Source organism: Coffea arabica, chromosome 2e (assembly GCF_036785885.1).
Source record: "Coffea arabica cultivar ET-39 chromosome 2e, Coffea Arabica ET-39 HiFi, whole genome shotgun sequence".
NCBI classification, from domain to species: Eukaryota; Viridiplantae; Streptophyta; class Magnoliopsida; order Gentianales; family Rubiaceae; genus Coffea; species Coffea arabica.
The window spans coordinates 16,089,030-16,110,615 of NC_092313.1; the positions used below are offsets into that span (position 1 = coordinate 16,089,030).

Consider the following 21,586-nt stretch of genomic DNA (forward strand, 5'->3'; position numbering starts at 1 on the left):
AGGCAGTACCTGCGGAAGCTAGTTCTAAAGTAGGATCTGAAATCTGAGCAGGCAAAGAATTACTTGAAGAAGCAAATTCTTTTTGAATTGATAGTTCAGGGGTCTTAAGAGATGAATCGAAAGAAAATGAACCTAGCATAGCTTCAGAATGCGTATTGTTTACAGATTGTTCATTTTCAGTTGGAAGGGAGAGTACGTCCCTATGTTTTCCTCTAACTGGCTCATCACTGAGCTGGACATCAGAGGCATGAACGGGGATTTTTTTTTGTTCTGGTCCAACAGATGACCTCTGATATTTCACTGGTGCAAGGCTATCACAGAACAGGGGTTCTGCAGTTAAGAACAAAGAGAGCCGTAACTGGAGAGATCCAAGAGAAATAATGACAGCCAAGAAAGGAAAATAATGCTGAACGCCGCTAGAGAGTGGGAGTTAAATGGCTCAAGGGATTGCATGTTAAACAAAGGCGCTATACCTTCAGGAGCAAGTGTATTTTGTAGAGGCATTTCTTTTCCAAAGGAGGAAGCATAACCAGTAAAGGAACCCGGTGGATTACACGACATGAATTCTAATCCTTCTCTAATCGCAAAGGCATTATCAGCTGGAAACACAGCATTTGTGTTCCCCAACGGCTGAGAATGCACAGACGCAGGATCTTCGCCATGATATGGCATATGATGAGTATTTGGAAACGACACACCAGTTTCCACATATCCTAACGGGACCTTACGAATGCGCGGAGCTAAAGCTTTTTCAGCTTTCTTTGAAGCTCGAGTTTGCCTACGAGAACGCAGAAGTTCCGCTTTCTTCAGAGGTGGCATCTCTGCATATTTTTTGCGACGCAAAGTATTCCTATCCATCTGATCGCTATATACTTTAGCAGGCGAAAAGAAAGACTAACGCACACCTCTTATACACCGCAAGAGCGCTAAATAAATAAGGATAAAGAAGGCCAAAGTTCTAGCAAGATTGAAACACAAAGGAATGGCATAAGAGAGGCATGCACCAAATGGCTCCTTCCCCAAAAAAAAAAGAAGAGAAAGAAAAGCTCAAGTGCAGCTTTCACACAGCAGCATGAAACTGAGCAGATATTCAAAACAAAACAGAGTAAAGAAAAGCTAAAGTACAGTCCTTACACAACACCACGGAACCCAGGCAACATACTAAAAAAGAAACAGAGTGAAGAAAAGCTAAAGCACAGAGTTTACACAGCAGCATAGAACAGATTTGATAAGAAAAGAGAAGGTAAAAGCCCGAGGAAAGCTGGGAACATTCAAAAGTGAGGTAACAAAAGCATGCAGCAAATGATTATTAGGCACGAGCAAGGTAAAAGCACATATAGAAGGGAGAATAAGTAATGGTACCTTAACCTTAGATAAGAAGTCTTTATCACCCAGCAGCAGAGCAACACAGAAGAGGACAACAATTGCTTCTGCATCCAATAAACCAGCGAGAGGAAAAAGGGTAAGAAAATACAATATGAAAGAGTAAATGCAGCACAACAAGCACCAGAGAACAAAGTGGGAAAAAATATAAGAAATTCAAGGGGAAAAGGGGGAAATCACAACACAGAAAGGGGGCAAGATAATTTGTACGTAGTAACAGCAGCTGAACGAAAGGCAAAAAAAAAAAGAAAAAAACACAGCAGTGCAAGAACTGCTGACAGGAGGAAAATGTAAAACACAGGCGAAAAGGTTCCGGCAGGAAACTTAATTTAAACAGGGCGCATGAGAAGCAAAAGAACAAGCAAAACGAGGTTCAAAGCAAAGCAAAGAGGCAATGCAACAGTAACAGCTTAGGATGGCATAATTTTTAGGTGGGGAAAAACCCAAAAAAGCACAGCAATAAAGACAACACGATCAGAAGGAGTGAAATGCAAACAATTACAGCGGAATTAAACCTTACTCAATGAGGCAGCAAAACAGCAACTCTTACAAGGAAAAGAAAAAACAGGAAAAAGAAACGAGGCAACAGCTGAGAATGAAGAAGCAAGCAAGTGGAGGGCAAGAAAAGGACAATGAAAATGAGGCACAATTACAACGGATCATGATGACGAAAGCTGGAAAAAGCGGAGCCAAAGACATAGAAACCTCTGCATACATCGGAGAAACAAAGGGTTCTAGTCTTGTCAATCAAAGGGAAAAGCAAAAAAGTGTTTTTTTGGCAGGTCTCTAGAGCACAGCTGAAGCTTCTCCTTACCAAATCGCAGAGAGGAAGGAGCTCAGTAAGGTAGAACGGTGCATTTGTTTTTTTTTAAAAGAAGGGCAATACTGTACATCGGAGAAACAAAGGGTTTCAGTCTTGTCAATCAAAGGGAAAAGCAAAAAAGTGTTTTTTCGGCAGCTCTCCAGAGCAGAGCTGAAGCTTCTCCTCACCAAATCGCAGAGAGGAAGGAGCTCAGCAAGGCAGAACGGTGCATTTGTTTTTTTTAAAAGAAGGGCAATACTGTCAAATCATATCAACCCACATCGAGCCCATCACCCAACGCTTGCTATCGGTCAAACTATGAGCAACCGTCATAATAAGCTCACTCAGCTGGCAATCCAGAGAAACGTTCCTTCTCAATAACCGAAGGTCCAAGTCTTCTTCTCTCGGACAACAAGAACAAGGATTGCACATTTGCTCCCAGCGAAAGCACGCAACTCCCACGTGATTGACGACCATCATCCAACCAATAAAACTCAGCCAAGTCAGCAGAACAACCACCACCCTTAACAACTCCATTCGCGCTTTTACTATATAGGTTGATAAGCCTTGGGTATGGTCCACAGTCTCGTGCTGCCCACTTAATGAGAGGTTAATTGGGATTCGGGGTTTTCACAATTATTAGTTTTAATTGTATGGTACGCTGTAAATATCAACAACAAATAAAAGTATTAATACTCCTACAATGTATGTGAAAACGAAAGACTTGTAAAAACTATAAACAAAATTTGGTTTTCCTTGAAAAGTGTGTCGCATAATCAATATCATTCATTCAATTTCAAATTAAATCCAATCCCATCTTGATTGCACTGTACAGCCAAACCTGTGATTATATAAATCTCAACCCTGGTTAATTGTTAGGTTAATACTCAATGCTGATGGTGACATGATTGTTAATTTGATCATCTTTGATATGCGAAGCTTAATGAATATTAATTTGCTTTCAAATAGCTTATTGTTATTTTTCCCTCATTTTTAACTACGCTTCCAGAATATATGAAGTGAGGGGCTATCTTTTATTTTTTTAGATAAATTTACCAAATTGTTCTCTCACATTTTGGAAAAAAAAAAAAACCTTTTTTAGTCCTTCACATTTAAAATTAGCAAAAACAAAAATAAAAATCCATCAAAAACAAAAAAATTGCGCTTGGTCCCAAAAGTCCTTTTTGGTTAGTTTTCTAACCAAAAAAAAGCATGCCTATCTCCCCTAGATGTCTATAAATTTAAAGTCAAAATGGGAACAAAATTCGTTTCCTTCACCAAGAAAAAAAAAACATGTGACCTCCCTTTTCTCTCAATATTCATCCAACCAAACTCTTTACACATAATAGCTATTTCTTGCACAATTTGAGATCCTCATATTGGTTAACTAACTATGAAAACTTTTACTAAGGGGGTGCTCTTGATCCAATGAATATCACTAACTATTTTGGTGTTTATTAGCAGTGGTATACAATCCGCTTTTCCGCACCAATCTTTTATACCGGAGTTGTTTATCTATTATATTTTTTTTGCCATGTCCTTAATAGGTTGGTTGCACCTACAACCAAGATGAAAATTGAGTATTCCATGTCCTTAGGTACGTGGGGTAGCGCACATTTTTTGGTCAGCAAAAATGAGCTCTTGGACCAAAAGGACATTTTTTTAAAATATCTGTGGGGCTAATTTTGTTTATTTTAAATGTGAGGAACTAATTTTCTTGCCAAAAATGCGAGAGACCGAATTGGCAGTTTTTCCTTGTTTTAAATCCATTTAACCAAGAATTTTACGAATTTGCATTTGTTTCTGGATTTTTTTTGTCTTAAGCAAGGAATTTCGGTGACGACACTGCCAATGTGATTAAGTTTTAATTAGATGTACATTTATTTCATAGCTTTATTCTCCGAGAGTCACCTTGATTTTAGACTTTAATAAGAAGAAAATACTTGCACTTCAATTTTTAGTAATCACACTCTCATTATCATTTTTATTATATGGATTTCATTTATTATATTATGTGATAAAACAAATAGTGAAAGTGTAATTAACAAAAGATTGAATGCAAATAACATTTCCCTGATAAGATTGTAGACAAATCGAGTTCGTTCAAAACACTCCTGCTGAATCTGTACAAACTATGAGCCCGAATTCATTCTCTTGCATGTTGTCCGGCATGTACCATTGGCTAATAAGCCTGCCATACAACAAGCTATTAAAAAAAAAGAAAATCCCGCAAAGGAGATGAGGAAAACAAGAAGCTGGCCAAAATCTGACGCAAAACAAAAAAGTTCAACTTGATCAGCGATGGGTCGTCAGTCGTTATGCCGCGATAGGCAGGATAACGACAGTTTTCGTCACCACGCTCCTCCTTGCCTCGAAACGGTTAATTGCTTTCTTTTTTTAAAAAAAAATAATATTTTATTTCAATTTTAAATGTCAAAAATTCAAAATCCCAACATACTGGGTTTGTTTGGATACCCCAATTATTCCAAATAATATTTCGCTTACATCATAGACACATTTTCCAACCCACCTTTTTATATTCCCAACCACATTTTTATCTTACATACATCACATCACAAAAAGTGCTACAGTAATTATTCCAAATAATACACTATCCAAACAAACCCACTATTGTCCACTTATTGCAGACTTGTCCTCAACGGCATTTTGTCATTGAGATAATACTTAATAGTTGGTTTCTTTCTTCTTTTTTTTATATTCTTAATAAAAAACTACTTAGTAGTTAGTTGATGGATTACAATCTTGCCATAAGCTGTTAAACCCTTGGCTTATAAAAAAATCATAAGTATCATATATTGATTATTCTTTTATGTTGATAACTTCCTATGATCTTACCATGGTCAAAAAATTTGATTACATGAACATTTCTTATATCACTTGTTAAATTAATATTTGGCATTTATTTGTCACGCACTAAAGTGAAATCAAGAATAAAAAAAAGGAGAAGGAATGGTGCAAAATTGAAAATACATCAATGAATAAATAAAGGCCAACTACAATCGCATCGTTAATTAGAATTTGAAATTTATTTAATTGTAATATAAAAAGATGACATGTTAGATGGAATTATTGTCCATTTAGTCCAAGTTTAACACATTCATAAATTTAGCAAAAACTTATGAAGTAGGATTTAGCATATACGAGTAATTGGAATGTTCTCTAACATATATTTTTATTTATTTGGTAAAATTTCAACTGCCTTTTTCATTTAATATACATCCAGTCCTATATCAGAAAATGCCATGACATATATTTTATAAGTAACACAATCCAAATGATGTTTCTAATTTTTTTTGAATAAAGTTGAATCAAGAAAGCATATCGATAGAAAGATGTAATCAATGTGAATTGTTTTTGGTCTAAATGAAAAATGCACGAAATATATATAAAAAATCCCCTATAATAGTCATCACCTTGTAATTCTAAAAATTGACCAACCAGTAATTCAACGATTAATGAGAATTTTTAAGAGTAAATCATATATATACGGATAGTACATACATTATCACCGTCTGATTCATGATATGTTTGCAAAAGTTGAATTTTAAATTCAAATTTTACATAATTATTATTCATCAAACGTTGACAATAATGTATACAGTGTAAGCGTAGGAAAGATTAATCCAAATTTTAAATAATTTCATGGAAAAACAGACAAAGATGACGTGTTTAAGGGAATCTATTTTGAACCAAGTATTTGTATTTGATGGAACCTACCTTTATGCATCATATACATAAATGTAAAAGTAAGGCATTTGCAAACTTAGCTAAAAATTGTATTTCTAAAATTGATTTCAATCAATAAACTACCAGATGCACCCAGCAACTTTGGGACATGGTCGGATTATCCTGCTGGCAATAAACCGTTTGGTCCAAGACTCCAAATATTACCGGGTATTAATCCATTCAAATTAGTTACTCTACTTAACACTTGATTAACAATGCCCTTAACTTTCAAATGATGCCACTGTTATTCCCGCTCATTTTACTTCTCACTATTCAAAATACTGCCCGTAAAAACTGAAAACCCCTCACCTTTGGCGCGGGCTACCGCTGCGCACTACGCAGTTTAAACTCCACCTCCCTACACCGTTACTGAATTCTTCAATTCTGTGATGTTTTTAATCCTCATCTCCAGCCTTTTTCTGTTCCAACTACTATTACTTTTAATTTTCCCACAAAAATCAACTCATATAGCATTTAAATTCAAAAAAAATACAGGACAGAAAACAAAAAACAAATCTTCCTATCGTTCTCACTTCCCCCTCTCTACTACTACTCAGTACTCACCTGTCACTACTCCCTCTCCCCCCCCCTCTCTCTCTCTCTCTCTCTCTATGTCTACTCTGCAACTCACTTTGTCTTAAAGAAGAAGAAATGAAGACTTCACACTCTCTCTCTACAAATTCATAAAATCACACCATTCTTCTGTATATATAATTAAATTTATTTTTTGATTTCTTTTCCTCTCTATCTACTGAGCTGAAGCTTCTTCCACACTTGGCAACCTGCATTTGCTTAAAAGCGTGAAACCAAATTAAATAATGTTCTTCACTTTATGATTCACGCCATGTGACCTCTGACACATTCTTCCTCTTCTTCTTCTCCTTCTACTCTTTACTCCTCCCCCCTCTCTGTCCTAGGACACACACTAGTATATATAGGGAAGGGCGGTGCTGGTCTCTCTCTTTATTTATTTTTTATTGTGAATATCTGGTTGGTCGGTGGGCAATGGCGGCGTCTTCATCTAGAGGACGAAGCAGCTCGCCGTTTCACTACAGAAAGCAATCGAGTCCGTACTCCTCCTCATCGTCCTCGTCATCTTTAATGAACGGTCGGCTTATGCCGCGCTCCTGCTCCTCCTCGGCAGCTTCATATTACGGCTCGGCAAATGGATACGCGACCAGATCCATGACCCCTGGCCGAAGTAGGAGTGATTCGGCTTACTCGCGAGGTTATAATAGCCGTTCGCCAGTTGATTTTCCATCCGCGGATGAGCTTATGGCGGAGCCTGTGGATACATCAAGATCGGGGGATAGTATTTCAGTCACCATTCGATTTCGGCCTTTGAGGTAAAACTGCTAGATCTGATTGGATTGACATAGATCTTTAGGTGTTTGAATTGAAGACTTTTTGAGTAATTTTGAGCTAGGGTTGAGTTTTGGGACAATGTGGCAAATTTTGTGATTTATTGAACTTGTGGTGGTAGCGAGCGGGAATATCAGAGAGGAGATGAGATTGCTTGGTATGCAGATGGCGATAAAATTGTGCGAAATGAGTACAATCCTGTGACAGCTTATGCATTCGGTAAGGTTCCAAGTATTTTAGTCAACAAATTTCTCACATTGTAAATAACAGTTTGAAAGACTACGAAACGAAGCTGCCGTTTGTTTTTGATAGTTTGCCAGTAGGATTCACGATCGATACAGCTGAAGTTGACGTTCAATTCTTTGTCCATTCTTAATTCGATAGATAGAGTATTTGGACAAAATACAAGTACGCAGGAGGTTTACGAAGTAGCAGCTCGACCTGTGGTTAAGGCTGCAATGGAAGGGATAAATGGTAAGAAAAAAGGAATTATGTTTACTCCAAAATTATGTTTGAGCAAGAGAAAGAAATAATCCGTGGAGCTGAACTATTTTTCAGGGAACTGGATCTGAAATTCTTTGCTTCCTATTACTTTAACGATGTGGCTCAAAAAATTGATAAGCTAATTGTTATATTCCTATCAGCTCCACTATGATTTGTATTAATTTTGTAGGAACTGTATTTGCTTATGGTGTTACGAGCAGTGGAAAGACACATACTATGCATGTAAGTTATTTTAAATACTGATACTTCTTTCTTTGGTTTTTTCATTCATTATTATGCAGATTCAAAATTCTCCTCAATTCGTTCTGAAAGCCATAGTTAGAAGAAGAGCTGTAACAATGGAATGAAGTCCATTCTGTATTCATATTTTAGTTTCTAGTGTCAGATTTGGGTTTCTATGGTGTGTCTGCATGTTGGCATTGGAATCATACTAGAAATTTTCTTGAAGTTGTTAAATACAGATTAATCAGAGTTAAACGTGTAATTAATCTATATCTATATGGTAATTAATCCTTCTGGGGCGGTGAGATTGCAGTGTTCTTTATTCTTTCCTTGTTCTAGTCTTTCAAATATGTGAAGTAAATGTCTGTTTCTACAGAATCAATTATATTCCTGGAAGTTATTAGATCTCATAATATCTTATGTACTGGCTTTTCTTTATGTTGCTTATGATGTCTAGCAATTGAAACTTACGACTGCTACTATGTATTATGCATTTCCATATTAAGTGTCAGTTTTCGTACCTTTGACATGTTGGCATGTTGGTCCTCACAGGGTGACCAAAACTCTCCTGGCATAATACCACTGGCAATAAAGGATGTTTTCAGCATTATTCAAGATGTAAGCAAGATCCTCATGTCCTTGAATTGTAACACATTATCTTTCAGTTCCCCTTGCCAGTAGAAATTTTTGTTTGGCTGTGATGTTTCATCACTTTCTGCAATTCATTCAGTATGTTATTCTTTAACCATCTTTATTGGTTGTGGATTTCTTTATTGCTCCTTTGCCTTGTGCTTTTCCATTCTTTGGTCTAATTTATGTCTTTACTATCTGGGGATGTTTGGTTCATTGGTTTAATGTGTATCACTTGTTTTTAATCCAGACTCCTGGGTGTGAATTCTTACTTCGCGTGTCCTATCTTGAAATTTACAACGAGGTCAGTTACCATTTTTAATCTAATCTTACTTTACTAAGGTTGCAACTCATGAAAGGTTTTAGCATATACAATGTTCTTTTAACTCATGCCATACATGAGTAACTTCAACCGTGATCATACAATCAATTTATACTTCTCAGGTGTGTCAAAAGCTTATAGAGATAGTTGCTTCTGCTTTTCCTTCTTCAGTTTTTCTTGTATATTGACTCATGAGCGTTCTTATTGAAGCCAACTGAAATGCACTTTTCTTTACGTTTCTAATGTTAGGTGATCAATGACTTGCTGGATCCAACTGGTCAAAATTTACGTGTAAGAGAAGATGCACAGGTTTGTGTGGTTGTTGAGGCAATTTGGTTCTCAATTGACATCTTGGTTTGCAGATCTTCTATTCCTTGAAATACTCTGTACCTTAAGCTCTTTTGGATTTGTAACACTTGCACAATGTCACAGGGAACTTATGTTGAGGGTATAAAAGAAGAGGTTGTTTTGTCACCTGGCCACGCTCTGTCGTTTATTGCTGCAGGGGAAGGTGTCTAAGTGATTCTTTTCACTTCTCCCATCTTTTAATGTAGATAATCATAATATCTTATACGTATTCTCTACTTATTTTATTGATTGTCCTTTAATTGCAGAGCATCGACATGTGGGTTCAAACAATTTTAATCTATTCAGTAGCCGTAGTCACACAATATTCACTTTGGTATGTGATTTGCATTTTGTTTGAATTTCGAGTATGGTGCTTAACGGGGAAGACTGTCAACCAAATTTTCATTTGTTTTCCTTTAAAATCCATTTTTAAATGACTATGGGTCATATTGCTGGATGGGTTTTATTTCTCCAGTTCTTTACATGATTTTTGTTCATATAGCTTTTCTGTACTCCTAAGTTCCTTTTTTTCCCCTTGTTTCATATTGTAATGTCTGTGTCTGCAGATGATTGAGAGTAGTGCCCACGGAGATGATTATGACGGAGTTATATTTTCTCAGCTTGTACGCCTATATTCCTCAATAATTTTAAATGAAAGCTTTTTGTCACATTTTCCATTTTGCTTATGTTTATTTCCTCTTTGATTCAGAATTTAATAGATTTAGCTGGATCTGAAAGCTCTAAGACAGAAACAACTGGAATTAGGCGAAAGGAAGGATCATACATCAATAAAAGTCTTCTAACTCTTGGAACTGTGAGTCTCAAAAAATCTCTCTCTCTCTCTTCTGAATTTTTCTTCTCTGTTACATATTCAGTCTTACTTTCTACTTACTGTTCTTCTTAAGGTAATTGGAAAACTAAGTGAGGGCAAGGCATCTCATGTTCCATATCGAGATTCTAAACTCACCCGCCTACTGCAATCATCACTGAGTGGGCATGGCCATGTTTCTGTAAGTATGATTATCTGCTGAAATTTATTTTGGTTTTTGGAATGACATGTTTGTTCAAATTCTTTGAATCTGCATATTCTGGTAAAAGAAGTATATATTTGGATTTCTAAGTTTTTCTTTGCAGCTCTTAGGAAGTAGTTGAAAAGCATATTTGTGTGAATTACTGCCCTCTCACCTTTTGTTTCCTCAATTTCTGTTTGATCCTTCCTCTCCCAGCTTATATGCACTGTAACTCCTGCATCAAGTAACATGGAGGAAACTCATAATACATTGAAATTTGCAAACAGAGCCAAATGTGTAGAGATTTATGCCTCGCGTAATAAGGTTTGCTAACATTTGCCAATGTCTCAGAATTAAGCTTAGAGAGTGTTGCATTAGTTCAATGTTATTTTTTCTTTTCCTTTTTCAGATTATTGATGAAAAATCGTTGATTAAGAAGTATCAAAAAGAAATTTCATGTCTTAAAGAAGAACTTGATCAGCTAAGAAGGGGCATGCTTGTTGGTGTGAGTCATGAAGAGATTATTAGCTTAAGGCAACAGGTATGTCTCCCAACTCTGAACCTCTTTCAATTGGAAACTGCAAAAAAGCCACTATGAGGGGCCTTAACTGGACTTTGTTAATGGGCTCATCGTGTTTTGTGTGCATGCATATACATATACATAGATATACATATATATGTGTATATATATATATATGTATGTATGCGTGTGTGTGTGTGTGTGTGTGTATGTTTGGCTTCTGACTTATTTGTATTGTTAATAGTTGGAAGAAGGACAAGTTAAAATGCAATCAAGATTGGAGGAAGAGGAAGAAGCAAAGGCTGCTCTGTTGAGCAGAATTCAGAGGCTAACCAAACTAATCCTTGTTTCTACTAAAAATACAATTCCAGGATGCTTGAGTGATGCATCCAGCCGTCAGAGGGCTCAATCAGTGTGTGAAGATGATGTAGGTTTCTTGCCATGATCATTTTGTTGGAATCAGACATCATGTGGGCTTAATCATTTGCATAGATTATTTTGACTTTTCAATTGCCTTTCATTTTTTTTTGGCTGAACAATTTCCTCAAATATGTTTTGTTATCGCCTTTTGAACCAACCTAGTTCCAGAATCATGTTGAATCAAGTATGTTATTGACTTTCTTAATCAATATTTGGTTGTTTGTTTATGTGTATAAATAGAAGCATAAGCTGTTGTGACTTTTTCCCTACCCTTTTTTGGTCCATCAGAAATTGGATGTTCTACGTGATGGTTCTTTGCTCATAGATGGAGAGAATCAGAAAGATTCCTTATCCAGCAAATGGAATGATGATATGTCGCAAGCTGGAAGTACGATTACCGAATCAACTCATGCGGGTGAAGTTATCAATGGTTCTTCCTGTAATTTGAAACTGCCCACGGTATGTTTTAGCCTTTCCTTTTCTTGTGCTTCTCTTTTTTTTAAGGGTCATGGACTCTTTGTTTAGTTTTACAGTCTCTTTACTGCTGCCTTGCCCAGATAAATATGATGTTGCTTGTGCTTAATTGACTTTACATAACTAAGTAGTTTACAGATTGGGGCTAAATTGCATCTTAATTTGTCTATAGGCAATGGTTCAGTTGTTGCCAAGTTATTAATTCATTATGGTTTTCTGAGGTATCTAACATGGTGTCTGATGTGGGCTATCAGGATGGGATGACAATGTCAGATCAGATGGACCTTCTTGTTGAGCAAGTGAAGTTGCTAGCTGGCGAGATTGCATTCAGCAGTAGTACTTTGAAACGATTGGTTGAGCAATCTGCAAATGATCCGGAAAGCTCAAAAGATCAAGTAAAAGTTCATTGTCCTACCTGAAAGTTAATTTAAAAAATCACATGGTCAGTTCAATTTTCATAGGCCAGGATATAGCTAAACACTCCTACAACCCCCATTGAAAACATAAATGGACATGATGGTGAATTGCCATGCTGCAATAAGTAATTAGTTTTGCATGGAAGATATATGGAAAAAATGCAAAAATAGAATACAATTGGTGCCTAATTTAAAGCAGCAGTTGCTAGATTCTTTGTGACTTTCGTTAAACTTCGTAGAAGAATGTTCAAGTCAGATGCTGGTTTTATCTGAATCAATTGACATATTTACTAGATTAGTTTCTTCACTCTGCTTGCTTTCTGTTCCACTTATTGGAGGGCTGACAACTGTTATAAATTTGAGACTATTTTAGAGATTGAATTCTCTGTTGGCTTAAGCAGGTTCTTAATTAAACAGGCATGATCTTGATTGCTTCATTCTTTCACATTAAAGCAATTTTGAAAGTATAGTTTAATGCTTCAAGTTTTAAATGCCAAAACATGGTTTCACAGCTGGTAATTAACATTTTTGTTGGCTTAAAATGAGCTCAAATAAAAAAACCAAAAAAATGCCTGAAAAGGGCGCAGTTTAACAAATATTGGAATGAACTGATTTCTAAGTAATGGAAAGTAGGGCTGAAGTTATATCAGCCCAATGATTAAGACCATCCCTAAAACTGTCTGACATCCCTTTTCTTGGCTTATTCTCTCAATTTGCTCCTACATTCACATATTAGCTAGATATGATATCTTTTTCTTCTGCAATCGTTTTTGGAGTGATAAAACTTGCCATTGTTTCTTACGGTACAGATTCAGAATTTAGAACATGATATCCTAGAGAAGAAAAAGCAAATGAGGATCTTAGAGCAACGCATAGTTGAGAGTGGTGAAGCGTCAATTGCTAATGCTTCTATCGTTGAAATGCAGCAGGTTATCCTTTATTTCTATCTCTGATTTTTTAGTTATTCTAGGAGCAGTTTTCTTCCTTTTCTGGTAGCAGGGTGGTTTATATTCTGTTCATATGCCTGTTGATGGTAATGTTTTGCAATGTGGACCTACTTAATATTTGTCTGAATGCTGTGTGATTCTACAGACTTTGATGAAATTGATGACCCAGTGCAGTGAAAAAGGTTTTGAGCTTGAGGTTAGTGCCATCAGCATTCTTGTTATGTCTTACCAACTTTGTAGTACTAAGAGCACAGAATTTGCTGTAGCTTTTTGAAAAGTGTTAGTTGTATGCTTTTATCTTGGTTTAATGTAGTAAAAACATGTTTTAGGGTTTGTTTAGTATTTTGATCTCTTGTTGCAGATAAAATCAGCAGACAATCGTATCCTGCAAGAACAATTGCAGAACAAGGTCAGACAGAGGAATACTAATACTGTATTTTAAACATTAGACAGTTTTGCCAAGTTAGTTATTTGGTCACTGTTTACTCTCAAGGTTACCATGGCCAGCCACTGTCTTGTCATCTTCTTTTAGTGATTTTGTTGTCCTTTCGCAATTGGCAGTGTGCAGAAAACCTGGAATTACTAGAGAAAATTAGTTTTCTGGAGCTCCAGCTAGCATCAGCCACTGGTGACAAATCATCACCTTCTCCACCCTTTCCTGAGCATTGTGCATCAGATGAATATGTTGATGAGTTGAAAAAAAAGGTTCAGGTTCAGGTGATTCATCTACCTTGTAGATAAAGTGTCTGCAATGTTGCATGATAAATCATGAGGTCTACTAATTCTAGAGCCTTTAATCATCTTTTGTTTAATAATTTTGAAATGTAAAAGTTCATATGGAATCTCTCAGTCATGAATTTGATGAACAGACAGACTAACTGTATCATTTGAGTTGTTTCAAAGAATATATTAAATAGTTTACTTATCCTATGCACTGAATTCTGTTTTTATAGGTTTTGTGATTTAACATTGGGCAACTAAAGCCGCTATTCTGCTTCTTCCATGGTCTTGTTTGCCTCTTTATGCCACAACATCCAATTCATTATCTTCTTCTCTTAATGAATAACGTCTCACATTTCTGAATTGAAATTCCAAAAACTTGCCAAAATGCTGTAATCTGGTCAATAAAACAAAATGTCTATTAGTCATTCACATTAGGGGCATTTGAAAATGGTCGATGGCTTTCTTTCTTTGACAGGAGATTGAAAATGAGAAGTTAAAGCTTGAGCATGTCCAGTTTCTAGAGGAGAACAGTGGCTTGCGAGTGCAGAATCAGAAATTGTCCGAGGAAGCTTCCTATGCAAAGGAACTGGCTTCTGCTGCTGCCGTGGAATTGAAAAATTTAGCAGGTGAAGTGACAAAGCTTTCGCTGCAGAATGCAAAACTAGAAAAGGAATTGTTGGCTTCTAGAGAGCTAATAAACTCTAGGAGTTTGAACGTGCAATCCGGAACTGGAGGCAATCGTAAGAATAATGAGGGTCCTAGGCCTGGACGCAGGGGCCGTGTATCTAGCCGAGTAAATGAAGTTTCAGGACTGGTCCATGATGACTTTGATGTATGGAATCTTGATCACGAGGATCTGAAAATGGAGTTACAGGCTAGGAAGCAACGAGAGGCTGCCCTGGAGGCTGCCTTGGCAGAGAAAGAAGTTCTAGAAGATGAATACAGAAAAAGGGTTGAAGAAGCAAAGAAAAGGGAGGCAGCCTTGGAAAATGATTTAGCAAACATGTGGGTGCTTGTTGCCCAGTTGAAAAAAGAAGGGGGTGCTATACAAGAACCAAAGCACAATGACATTCAGAATGATAGTGGAGAACGTCCAAATGATTCCAAAATAGATGATGTTTGTGAAGATCAAATTGTAGTAGAGGTGAAACCTCCAGATCCAATAATACCGTCTGCTGGCATTCACCGTGAAGAACCTCTTGTTGCGCGTCTTAAGGTAAATAAGATCCTTGTTGCATGCATGACATAGTTGTGTCTATAGATTTTGGGTGTGATTTTCCCTCTTAATTTGTCTATATTCATCTACTTTTTTCTGTCTCTTCTCACTCTAGGTTGTCTCGAGTTAAAAATGAGAATGTTCTTCCTATGTTTAAGCCTGTGTGTCGTATTCCAATAGTTTAGTTTTAAACACTGTTTGGGCATCTCAAAATTGACATTGTAACAGAAACTTGATTAATTTGGGTACATTCCAAGGCCAAAAGAAAAAAACTTGCACATGCAAGTGGAAAATATGAGATAGAATAATGGTAGGGCTTGGGGAGAATCAAGTGGATCTCATAACTTGAGGCAAGAAAAGGAAAATTGAAACTAAAATTTGGAATTCAAAGAAAATCTGTTACTATCAAAATGTAAAACTGAAACTAATTTTTTTTGAACTCAACTAACAAGATTTGGCATGAAGTTTTTGTTGTTTTCAGATCATTCAGAAATTGAGTTTCCAAATGGTTAGAGTTTGCATGATGTTGAATTGGTTTCATATCCACCAAGACTGAAGTGTAAGAACGTGGTTTTGATCAAACATTTCGGAAAGTGGCATTTTTATTTCTGTGGTTGTAATAATATTTGTTCTCTGATTAAAAAGACAGTATAACATACTACTTAACAAAGAACTGGGAAGCAAACTTTGTTAATGTTGTCATGGGTTTGCAACTTCCTTAGCTCTTCTAAAAAAGGATATGATGTCGGTCCTGTATTTCAAAAGTTGCTTAAATGTTCCCTTGTCCACGTATAAATCAGGTGTTGAGAAAGGATATATTACTTTAGAAGATGGTTTCTTTCTTTTACAGGTTTTTTATTTCGTTTACAGCCTCTAGTACTTGGAGTGTCATGTTATTAGCTGCTTTCTGATAAATTATCATCAGCTTCATAAATATGCATTCTTTATTGACCTTGTCATCTGATCATCGAAAAATTAATCAGCTTGGCAGAATACTATTTAATGTTGGTATAGTTTAGGTTGCCTGCTTGATTGTTCTTGTCCTTTTCTTTGTTCCCCTAGGCTCGGATGCAAGAGATGAAGGAAAAAGAACTCAGGTACCTCGGAAATGGAGACATAAATTCTCATGTCTGTAAAATATGTTTTGAGTCCCCTACAGCAGCAATGCTTCTTCCTTGCCGTCATTTTTGTTGTAAGTTGCCTACTCTCTTAGCAATTCTCTTTCTGGGTCATCATTTTGCGTTGTTCATATTGCCTGTACTTTTTGCAGTGTGTAAATCTTGTTCCCTTGCATGCTCCGAATGCCCCATTTGTCGAACTAAGATTGCTGATAGGATTTTTGCCTTCACTTGACAATGTAATCCAACATAAGGTAAGTACTTTAAGTTCAGCAAATTATGTTCAACTTTCAGCAAAATGCTTGTTTTGTGCCTTCTTGAGCTGTGGTACTAGTGCAGACCTAGTCAGTTTTGGTGCCTTTGGAAAATGAAGTGTATGAATTGTTAGACATATTTAATTTAACTTTTTATATAGAATCTTGTCAAAACTGGAAAAAGAAATTTGTTTTGGTGATACTTTCATATGCGATGCATGGTCCATAAGAGGCGTTTTTTTTTTTTTAAAATAATACAATTCTGGTTACGTTCATCAGGGAAATTATTTTTCTTATATCTTAATTCGCTTCTTTTTATTCTCTTAAGTGATTGTCGTTTTCTGCCTAATATGGTCTACTTTTTGACCTTTTCCTTGTAATTTTTTCCCCAGGGTTTTGGTGTCTTTCACCAGTTTACCGTTTCAGCTTTGGCGGGTAAATTCTTTTATTAGTTAAACTGTATGTAACTCTTTTAAGTGGCATACGACTATATTTTCTTCGTATTTCTTCCTATGGGACTTTAAAAAGAAAAAGAAAAAGTTCACCAAATGAGAGAGAGGAGAGAGAGAGAGACAGATGCAATCTTATCCAGCAAGCTACTGCTTTAATTCTGAAAGCGTAGTACTATGCTGCATTTTTTCTGGGTTGTGATGTACAGAACACATTATCTACCATGAGGGGTGTCTGCCCCCGTTTGTATAAAATTCTGGTTTCTTGATTCTTTCCACTTTTACCAGTTTTAAAGTAAGCTTGTATCAAATGGGTGAATTTGTGAGCCAAGGAGTATAGAACATTGCGGATTTTTCAGAAATGCTATGGATCATCAAGTTGAATCTTAGCGATGAGCCAAGTATTCCTAGCATTAAACTTGTCTAGCAACTCTTTACTAACAGTTGTAGCATAAGCAGGCTAGTTATATCCCGACGTTTACGTCCTCGAGTGGATCATAAAGTTGAACTTTAAGGAACAATTTGTCTTAACTGAATGAACTTGAAGTGGTTTTGGGAAATGATATGGATCTCATGTTTTCTTGTCCTCAAAAGTGGCCACAAACCCCATTTTAAAGATGAGGAAAAAACCTGGGGAGCCCTTAAACTATTATCGTTGTCAACTTTTGTCCCTTCATCTAAAATTTGTTTCCGATTGATCCTTAAACAATTAAAAATGCATACTTTAAGGACTTCCGATGACTTTGAGCACAAATCTGACCGGAATCAAAGGGCATCTTTATTTGTTCATGTTTTGTAGATTTGTGCTTAAATTCATCGGAAATTGCAGAAGAATCAGGGATGGAAGACATATCCGGGTAGAGTTTAGAAATCATAGATCCAAGCCAGGATGAAAGATCTGAGGGATTATAATGAACGGTCTCGGAAACCAGATGGGATAAACTATCATTTTCAGCATTACCAAAAACCTCTTCAAGTTGCTCAATCTTTTGTACAACTTCAGCCATATCTGATGCCTTGACATTATAGCCCAAAACAGCCAAAAGTTCATCATCTTGCCGGTCAGACTCATCAACCCACATCTTCCCTTTGCTTTGGCTTCCTCTTCCTGCAGAGCTGCAACTCGCCATGGTGCTGTAATAGCTGCCACTTCCCGTTGAACTTCCACCCCCACCTGAATAGCTACTTTCCTGGACTTGCACTCGTGCTGCTGCTGCTGATGGCTGCTGTAGTTTTGGATGGTTTCTTTTCATCTTCAGTTCTCCTTTAATACCGGTCAGATTTGTGCTTAAAGTCATCGGAAGTTCTCAAAGTATGCATTTTTAATTGTTTAAGGATCAATCGGAAACAAATTTTAGATGAGGGGCCAAAAATTGATAACGACAATAGTTTAAGGGCTCCCCAGATTTTTTCCTCTTTAAAGAATCCTTTTGATCTAAAGTTTGAAACTTAAGATGTTTTGTACACTGGCCTATTCGGATGATGCAATGGCTGCGAGGAATTGTGTTGGGCCCCCCGCCCCCGTTGCGGCGTCACTTTTATAGCTTTTTTGAGAGTTTCAAATTATCGCTATCGTTTGGATGGAGGAAGTTCCAAGCTACGCAAGTGAAATGATACGCTTGCACTTGAAAATCTACTTTTAAACTAACCTTAAATTCTTGCACAAGCTGAAGGGATATGATTCTCTTTTGTTGGGTCGATGCAGGATGTCTCTCAAAAACCTAAGAGAAGTTGACATTTCTTTATAGGCTTATGCAACAGCGGAGTCAAAACCATCGCTAATCCTCATTTGTTACTGGCCCCCATTTTCTGGTTCAATTTTCCTTTGTTTTTTCTTTGAGTGAATGGTTAAAATAATCACTAACCTATTCAAAATGATAGAGTTGGTCACTAAAATATTTTTTGGTAAAAAAAAATCATTCAATTACAAAAAATGAGCATTTTGGATCATGTAAATTAACGGGAGTTACAATTTTTCAGAGACAAAATATCCAAATAATGCCACGTCACTCTTCTCTCCATCCCTGCCGTAGCAGCACATTCTAAATTAATTGGAATTACAAATTTTCAGTGGCGGTGGATGGTGGAAGAGGAAGAGCTTGATATTGGTATTTTTTTTATTAATTGTATTTACCTCCTATAAAATTTGGCTAAAATAGGGATTAATCCTTAAAGTTTGGTTTTTCTTTAAAGAAAAATTGTGTTTTTACCCTTTAGAACTTACAATAATAGGTCAAGTTTGCTTCTTTTTTTTTTCCCATTGATTTACTGATCAAATTGGTCAAAATAATTCTATGGGCTTGTTTTGGGGAGTTGAATGACTTTTTTAATTAAAAAAAATTCAATTACTGATTCATTCATGGCATTTTAAATAATTTAACGACCATTTTCGCGATTCAATCTTTTTCTTTATTAGAATTGAGGAAAGGAATGCAGTGGATAGCAAAAAGCGGCAAGTGCACTTTCCTTGTGTACTTTTTTTTTTTTTTTTTTTTTCTGACGAAGTGGGTGTCCGGGTCAAGTCCTTAAAGGCGGCCCGACTAATCCCACTTCGGCCCGGCCCAGCGCCCCAACCAGACCTAGCACGTTAGATGCACGGAGGAACCGATGTTGCTGCGGAGATTCGACCCCGGGACATGAGGACCCGAAAAAGAGGCGCCAACCACCAGCCCATTCACGTGGGGGCCTTTCCTTGTGTACTTGCCAGCCACTAAAACGGGACTTTACAGATATGTCCATTTTGTTTGGAAAAAAAAAAAAAGCATGTTTGGTGCTGGACTTCTCAGGTGTATCAACAGAAAAAAGGCATGAACAAAGTCACAAACACGCGAGATATAGACAACTAGATTTTTATCCATCTTTGAAAAATCAAATCCACAGACATCTTGCAGAATACTCGGTAAGAGCCAAAAGGTCCAAAAGTCAGCAGCTGGAAAAGGCGATGATGTATGTACTGTATATACGGTCATAACCAGTACGTCCAGTCTGTTGACTACAAAAATTTGTTTCTTTGGTTTCTTTGTCACATGTTTCAATTCATCAGACTCTTCATCCCCTTAGTTTGAAACTATATTGGAGCTTGCGGTGCCGGTACCCAATGGGCTAAATCTTTTACATTTGAAAAATAACCCGCAGTGCATTCAAATTCTTCGTAGGCAATTGGTGACGTCGTCTGGTCATGAGTCTGCAATGAATCAGAGGAAATTACTGCATCAGAAAAAGGCCATAGTCCTTAAAGCCAATACAATGCTTTCGATTATGCCTCATATATTTAGGCCTTGTTTGCAAGGCAAGTTTTTTGTAAAATTTATCTGCTACAAATTTTTTAATAATTTTTTATTTGCAACAATATCAAAAAAAATTTTAAAAATTTTAAACTATACACTTCAAAATATCCAAAAATTTACATATTTCAAAAATTTTTTCTACAACTTTTACGATAAATTATAATAAAATTTTAGACAAACACCTAAAAAATTCACTTGACAGACGGGGCCTTAGTTTTACTAACATTATTGATTTCTACTATTTATTAATGTATTGTTATTAACATTCCTAATGGCTGTACTGCCATGTTTCCTGTATCAGCATCACTCCATTCCACCACCAAGAAAGGATATTATAAAAAAGAAAAAGGAAAAAGAAAAAGCAAGAGTGCTGCAAACCATAAGGAAAAGATGAAGGTGGATCAAGAAAATCTTCAACATGCCATCCTGGTAATGTCTCCGTGAGATACTCTGATATACTACTGGTAGCGACAGAACCTTCTTGGTTCGTCCAGTGACTCTCAATCTCAAAACTAAGATGATTTGATGTTGATTTAGAAGTCTTTGCAGTTGAGTTGGCCCTGAGATTGTGTGGATCATTAACACTCGAAGCACTCTTGCTTTCAGTTTTAGCAGTTCTTGTGCTGCCAGCAGCGTACGAGACAGTTGAGGATGATGGAGTTTGGTTTGCGGATGAAGAAGCTGAGAGCCTTACTCCGGTAAGAAGAAACCTGTCATGCTTTTGGGTATGTTGGTTGGCTTTGTGTACTGGAATATCACATTCCCTGCAAAGAAGGGCTCTATCTTGCTGACAAAACAGCAGTGCACGCCTTTCCTGCAATATTACAATCAAAACGATGCTATAAAAGGAATGGAACAGTACCTCTTCAGTTCACAAATAGTATAAAAATTTGTACCTGGCAAATGTCACAGAAAGGGGAGTCTTTCAGGGGATGGTGTAGAAGAGAGAAACGATGATGCTTGCTAGCAAGCTTGTTTGCGTGATGAACTCGATGGTCGCATGCTTGGCATAGAGCTGCTTCATCCGCGGAACAGAAAACGGATGCCTCGTCTGTATTGCAAACGTCACACTGGATCTTCATTCTACCTATTAAGGGGTACAGTTCTGTTTCTCAGGAACGAGATTGTGTCTGTTTTCAGAGTATTGTAGTACTTATTCCTCTGTCTAAGTCTGAGTACGAAGGAGAATGCTTTGATTATATAGTACTATGCGGAGAAGTAGTACTCAATTTGGAAGGCGTTACAAAGAGGTAGAGCTACTTGGTGGGAGTAAATTTGGGAATGAGACGAAATATTATGGGCAGACCTCAGAGATGGGGCAGGAAAGCACAGCTAAGATCTCAGGAGTCATAAATCTATCTTTCTGACTAAAAGAAAGCTCTGGAAGGGAGACTAGAGAAGACATCAGACGGCTTCATAGCTACCTATGTGG

At 36.9% G+C, this 21,586-nt stretch overlaps 2 protein-coding genes across 3 annotated transcripts; one reads left to right on the forward strand and one right to left on the reverse strand.

Annotated features, from left to right (window-relative positions):
* Positions 1-6,494: 6,494 nt before the first annotated feature.
* On the forward strand, positions 6,495-17,145 carry LOC113731226 (kinesin-like protein KIN-7D, mitochondrial). Of its 2 annotated transcripts, XM_027256369.2 has the most exons (25): positions 6,495-7,278; positions 7,416-7,513; positions 7,679-7,768; positions 7,968-8,020; positions 8,573-8,638; positions 8,901-8,954; positions 9,222-9,281; positions 9,405-9,483; positions 9,587-9,654; positions 9,887-9,943; positions 10,030-10,134; positions 10,226-10,330; positions 10,547-10,654; positions 10,740-10,871; positions 11,095-11,277; positions 11,559-11,729; positions 11,999-12,139; positions 12,970-13,089; positions 13,253-13,303; positions 13,469-13,516; positions 13,669-13,824; positions 14,306-15,046; positions 16,109-16,238; positions 16,317-16,418; positions 16,811-17,145. In XM_027256369.2, exons 1-24 carry the CDS (start codon positions 6,938-6,940, stop codon positions 16,397-16,399), a joined length of 3,240 nt encoding a protein of 1,079 aa, XP_027112170.1. In that variant the 5' UTR covers positions 6,495-6,937; the 3' UTR covers positions 16,400-16,418; positions 16,811-17,145. The 2 variants fall into 2 exon arrangements, with proteins under 2 accessions (XP_027112170.1, XP_071935393.1); XM_072079292.1 differs by lacking the exon at positions 6,495-7,278 and having other exon boundaries at positions 7,607-7,768.
* A 2,789-nt stretch (positions 17,146-19,934) lies between these two features.
* On the reverse strand, positions 19,935-21,236 carry LOC113731228 (B-box zinc finger protein 20). Its single transcript, XM_027256372.2, has 3 exons — positions 21,051-21,236; positions 20,533-20,968; positions 19,935-20,074 (listed from the first exon to the last, which is right to left on the reverse strand). The coding sequence occupies exons 1-3, from the start codon at positions 21,234-21,236 to the stop codon at positions 19,935-19,937; spliced, it is 762 nt and encodes a 253-aa protein (XP_027112173.2).
* Positions 21,237-21,586: the final 350 nt, after the last annotated feature.

Excerpts from the sequence above, each read along its gene's own strand:
- LOC113731226 (XM_027256369.2), top strand. The coding sequence starts at position 6,938 with ATGGCGGCGTCTTCATCTAGAGGACGAAGCAGCTCGCCGTTTCACTAC. Across the intron at positions 13,304-13,468 it reads AAAAAGGTTTTGAGCTTGAG|ATAAAATCAGCAGACAATCG; the intron begins GTTAGTGCCATC and ends CTCTTGTTGCAG. Across the intron at positions 13,825-14,305 it reads AAAAAAAGGTTCAGGTTCAG|GAGATTGAAAATGAGAAGTT; the intron begins GTGATTCATCTA and ends TTTCTTTGACAG.
- LOC113731228 (XM_027256372.2), bottom strand. The coding sequence starts at position 21,236 with ATGAAGATCCAGTGTGACGTTTGCAATACAGACGAGGCATCCGTTTTC. Across the intron at positions 20,969-21,050 it reads CTTTCTGTGACATTTGCCAG|GAAAGGCGTGCACTGCTGTT; the intron begins GTACAAATTTTT and ends GTAATATTGCAG. Across the intron at positions 20,075-20,532 it reads ACCTTCATCTTTTCCTTATG|TAATTTCCTCTGATTCATTG; the intron begins GTTTGCAGCACT and ends TTTCTGATGCAG.